General features: G+C 36.3%; 1 protein-coding gene across 1 annotated transcript; it reads right to left on the bottom strand.

Moving 5' to 3' along the window:
• Window positions 1–2,127: 2,127 nt before the first annotated feature.
• On the bottom strand, window positions 2,128–5,396 carry LOC126819697 (E3 ubiquitin-protein ligase TRAF7). Its single transcript, XM_050547892.2, has one exon. The coding sequence runs from the start codon at window positions 5,257–5,259 to the stop codon at window positions 3,208–3,210; it is 2,052 nt and encodes a 683-aa protein (XP_050403849.1). The 5' UTR covers window positions 5,260–5,396; the 3' UTR covers window positions 2,128–3,207.
• Between the last annotated feature and the right edge of the window lie 604 nt (window positions 5,397–6,000).

Genomic DNA, 6,000 nt, shown 5'->3' on the forward strand with positions numbered 1-6,000 from the left:
TACATGTATTTAAAATTATGCCTTAATTATTACGGGCTGTTAAAGACTTTAATTATTATGAGATTACACATGCCACATATTTCAAAGACAGAACAGTTCTGACACAATCTATCACAGCACCAAATCAATCGATTTCAAATCAATCTTATTTACAAAAACTTTGTAAATCTCTATACCCTAAAATTAAAGGACAATACTGGCGTCAGTCATTATCACATATGTGATAAAACTGGTTAAACACGTTCCAAATATAATTTTAACACAGATATCATTGCTACGATAGATGCGTGCATTACCATGTTTTTATTAAGTATAGAATGAATAAAAACAAGGGAATGTACGGACTATTTCTATTTTTTTCGTTTTCTCTTATCTAGTGACATTCAATTACATTTCTGAATTGTCAAATATCCTCTCACAGTCACACATATTAGTGAGCAGAAATTCACCCATGTATCTGTTATCACTCATCACTTCAGTCAGCTAGATGTATTAGAAGAATAATTCATGTTTCGCTTTTGCTTTCGTCACTTCTGTTTCTTGAAATCTTCATAACGTATCTATCGTAGCAATGATCTGTTGTGTTAAAATTATATTTGGAATGTGTTAAACCAGTTCTATGACATATGTGATAATGACTGACACCAATATTGTCCTTAAAGTGTCATGCAGTCCCAAATATTGTAAAATATTACGATCACACAAACAAAACAAAATTTTAAATATATCTCAAAAAATTTAACTTATTTACCTTTATAACAATATTCTTAATGTAACAAATATCAGTACAAGTTTTAATAATTTCATAAAAGTACATAGAAAGCTAAAAGTTTATTATTATATAGATTGCCCACTCGGCAAACTTCAGCAGATTCCAGTACCCTACACCTAGCCTTGGCTGTATGACGAGGTCTGCCATTGAACTACTTTCAAGTTCCCGGATTACCAACGGCGTTGCCCATGACAACGCCTTTGAAGAATGTTTTATCATACAAATATTTCAAAGTCTGAAGATTATCCGATTTTTTTCAAACAAGGACGACTTAATTTGCACTGAAAATTCTACACACGCTTCGAACAACGCACTTTTGATAACTTTTTTTTAAAAGCGGCAAGTTTTCCTAATAAGTAAACCCGTGCCGCATCACAATTGTATAGGCGTAGGTACATATCACTTACCGTCATACAGCCAAGGCTAGATGTAGAGTAACGGAATCTGCCGAGGTTTGCCGAGTAATAGATTGCCTTCATAAATATTATGGCTACATTTGCTTAATATAAAAGGATATTTCAAGAATTTACCATATATGGTCATATTATGATTATGATTTTAGAATTGTCTAGATACTAGAATCTATCCACAACTTCTAGCACCTGTAAGTTTATTGCACATGCTATGAACAAGAGTTCCATAAAATTGGTCAGATAATTATGAGACCGGTTTATCATCCCATCCAAACGACTAGACAGCTGTCCTGCACCACTGACAAGAGGAAACCATGCCAGCAAGTCCCGATGAACTTTCTCGGCTAAGACAGGGATTGAACACGCAAACTCCAGACTGAGCCATCGTCTTACTCACTTATCCACTGTCACTGTAACCAAGGTATCATTTAAAGGGACAATAACACTCTTGCTGGCTTGAAAGCTCCAGAAAATAAATAATATCTCTATCTAAGTACTAGATGTTTAAGTGTCCTACCTGTTGTGTAAATTATCCATTACATCCTATTTTACTTGTCCAGAGGGTTCGAAAATATTTTTAAATCGAAGTTTCATTTGAAAAGGTTTACGTTAGACGTTTCAAACCATTATGTTGAATTTTTCAAAATTTTTAAATAAGGTATGTTAAGATGAAATTTGTATCATCAATTAATTGAAATATTCTAAAAAAGTACAATTTGTTGACCAGAATAAAGATTGGGACATATTATTCAGTTACAACAAGAGTGGTATTGAGCCTTTAATCTTGTGTATCTAGCACTAATTTCTTTCAAATTCATTTAATATCCAATCTTCGTTTAAAAATTTGTAAAAACTGTTTAAAATCACCATAAATCGTTTAATCTGTACTTCTGTCCAGTTTTTAAAGCTGAACATTCAATTTTGATAATGAGTGTCCAATTTACAAGTGTTTAATTTCTCAAGCACTGTTAAAAAATAAACAACCCAATTGATAAATGATGTATAATGATTAATTTGTGAACAGTGGTCATGAAATTAAATACTTGTAAATTGGACACTCATTATCAAAATTGAATGGTCAGCTTTATACTGGACACAAGTACAAATTAGATGATTTTTGGTGATTTTCAACAGTTTTTATGAATTTTTAAACAAAGATTTGATATTAAACGAATGTGAAAGAAATTAGTGCTAGATACACAAGATTAAATGATACTTTGGTTACAGTGTGTGGCTCCCCATAAATGAAGGTGAGTATACAATCAGATATAGTGTACGTATGTAATAGAAAGACATATAAAGATAAATACCGAATAAATATATTAGTTATAACATCATTAATTCAAAGACTTACTAGTATTTATTATATAGGCTAGGCCTAAAACCTGAATAGTTAAAGCAGTGATTCTCAACCGGTGTGCCGCGAGATCTTCCTAAGTGGGCCACAGAATTTTAAACCTCGCACTAAGAAAATAGGAAAAACCACACGATCCCAACAGAGTATTCATTCGTGTCTGCTGATAAGTTCATAGCTGTGTTATTCTTTATTTAGTTTGAGTCATTCTATTTGTCTATGACTAGTCTCTGTCTACGGTTGTATTCCATCTGACTTACCATGTTTTTATTTTGCAAAATTCAAATATTTTTCATATACATTTAGCCAGGTGTGCTGCTATTTTTTCATGTGTTCCAAGGTGTTCTGTTGGCAAGACAAAGTTGAGAACCACTGAATTAAAGGAAGACGAGTCTTCAATAAGTAAAACAAAGAATAGAATAATTTTAGAAGATAATATTTAAGAAAGAAACTAAATGTCACTCTGGCCATCAAACTGGCGCAATATAGCCCTGATGGTTCTGAGGTGCCATTGAATCACATTTCATTCATCACATAAATCATGTTAATATATCAAATATCACAATAGTTTTTAGCATATATTCCACACAATCAAATCAGAAATGAACTGTTCCTCGCAGGCTTTCAATTTCCTGACCTTCTGTGTCTGACATCCATCACAAGAATCCTTACTGCCAAACCTTGACTGTACTGTCAACAGCGCCGGAAAAAATTCTTCCTCTGGACACGGCAAGACAGGCGACACTACCAGTATGTCGTACCAATGTTTGAGTACAAATCAAATTATCCATACTCCATACTCTAAGTGACCTGTCATAGGAAGCACTGAAGACTTTTGTACCTGAAGCTGTATGTAAAGCAGCCAGAGCATAAATTGTACCCGAATGACCCATTAAGGTTGTGGTTTGCTTATACGTACTCAATTCCCATACATTAATACAGTTTTCATAGGTACCGCATAGAATATGGTGATGGGTAATAGCGATACTATAGACGCTTCCCCCAGATGTTTCTAACATACGAACACATTCCAAAGTAGTCAGATCCCAAATCTTGATGGTCTGGTAAGATCCACTAAAAAGATATTCCGCTGTAGCTGATAAAGCTCTGACCCAGTGATTCAGTCCAGTAATTTCATGCTTCATCTCGTAAGTATAGACATCCCACACCCGAATAACTTTCAGGGAACCGCTAAACACCATATTTCTAGCCGTGGTCAAGGTGCAAACAGGGTTATCATGGGCTTGAATACATTTTATTGTCTCGAAGCTGTCCGTATCCCAAACCAATATATTACAATCCTGAGACCCGCTGAATAGTTTCTTACCGTGAGTACACAGGGCTAAAACTATACCGGTGTGGCCTTCTAAGGTTTTCACGCATTGAAAGTTCGCACTTGTGTCCCACACCTTAACAGTTTTATCCGAAGATCCACTATACAAATGATCGCCCATTGCACACAAGCACCAAACCGGACCTTGATGACCAACACAAGTACCCTTGCATTTGAAGATTGAAATCGGATCATATGCCCCAGCAGTTGCACCTAAATCTAATCTATTATTCATTAAAGCGAGCTGATCAGCCAGGGTACCGTATTCTCGTCTGTTGTCCATAACTTCATTCATTATCTTACTTTGATTATGCTCAACTAATTCCAATTTAATATCCACTGACTTTTCTAACATCTCGAGTCTTTCGGCTAATTTCCCCAACATCGATCGTAAAAATTCGATTTCTTGATCTTTCTGTAAAACAGTCAACTGCATGTCAGACATTTTCTCATCAGACCTCTGTAAAAATTCTTTCATGCTTTCATATTTACAATGTTTCAAGTGATCTTCTAATTCTTCCTGAGTTCCAACGAAATCACAGCCATATTTTTTATTAGAACATCGTACATTGTTACAAGATCGTAAGTGATCTTCCAAATCTTTCTTCAGTAACTTGGGACAACCAGCTCTGTTTGGGCATTCAACTGGTTTATAATCACAGTCATTTTCATGTTCATTTCTGTTCAACATCTTCATAGTTACTGGGCATAAAGCCTCGTCCAATTTGTACGTTTCTCCATCTTCACTTAGACGACAACCGTATCGACAGTGTATCAACAACTCCCCGGTCTGTTCAAATACAGCTATATTGGCTACAACTATTGACAATTTATCATTATCCACTGGACATAAGCTTTCTGTGTTTAACTGGACACATCTGCGACAATATGTATGTCCGCACGATACTATGACTGGATCACGGAAGATCTTGTTGCACAATTTACAAAGCAATGTCTTGTTTGGAGGGTCTACGAACACCAATATTAAGTCCTCTTTACTGTCTGGTACTAACGACGATCTGTTAGAACTGACAGAATTATGTCGCTGAGTCACTGGGCTAGGAATCTGAAGCAGACTTGAAATTTTGGGTAAATGGTTGTGCTCTGCAAGTCCATTTGTAACTCTTTTGGCGAGAGTTCCTGGTGGAGTGCTGGCATTCGAACTCAGATAATTGTAATATTCCCCATCGGAATCATCATTATGTTTGACAGTTGTAACAGGTGGAAAATTTGAAGTGCCAAATGTTGTCTCTACATGATACGGAGGTGGTGGTGGAATAGGTGTGGGTAACGAGGCGTTCCGCAAAGGTGAACCCGAAGGTGGTAATGGTAACGAATCCGCCTGCATATGGAAATTCCTATCCCTGTCCCTGTCAGGTAAAGACATCTTTTACTACGGTACCCAGGAGCCGAGTAGGGCAGATCAACTAGTTACTGGAATCCACATGTCAAAACTTGTACAACAGACTTCTCCCACGAGTATTTTTGTTTTAATCTTTACGACTTTCACTTCCGTCTACCGGATTTTGTGAGTCGACCCTAAGTCCAAAACAAATAGTCAGTCGAATAAACCGGTCGATGGCTTATTAAAATTTTGGAATCGTTTGTAATCTGTATAAGTTAAAGAAAAAACGCACTAATTCCAATATCTTTTATCATTGTTTTTGTTTATTTTTTACGTCCCCTCATGTTCAAATTTGATTGTTCAAATTAAAACTTTAAGGTGTTATCTTAGTTATTGCCACCGCGGCTTAATAAAGTCATGCTTGACTTTTTCCCTCATCCCCATATGCCCCCATCTTTTAAGTGCACGCCAATGTGTACACGGGACCTCGGTTTTTCGTCCCATCCGAACGACTAGACATCTGTCCTTGTCCACCTCCAAAAGAATAGAGTCCCTATATATGATATGTTGGGTTAGGGGGGCGATGGGGATGAGGTATTTGACATTATCATGTGGCCTCGTCCAGTCGATAAAATCAGTCAGTTAGTTCAGTTGAATAATCCAGTCGAATAAACCAGTCGAATAATTCAGTCGAAAAGTTCAGTCGAATAAACCAGTCGAATAGTTCAGTCGAATAATTCAGTCGAATAAACAAGTCGCTCAATATTAAGCAGCGGTGGCAGT

This window comes from Patella vulgata, chromosome 4, assembly GCF_932274485.2.
Source record: "Patella vulgata chromosome 4, xgPatVulg1.2, whole genome shotgun sequence".
Classification (NCBI taxonomy): Eukaryota; Metazoa; Mollusca; class Gastropoda; family Patellidae; genus Patella; species Patella vulgata.

What these genes read in the sequence shown, in the direction of transcription:
- LOC126819697 (XM_050547892.2), bottom strand. Translation starts at nt 5,259, where the DNA reads ATGTCTTTACCTGACAGGGACAGGGATAGGAATTTCCATATGCAGGCG.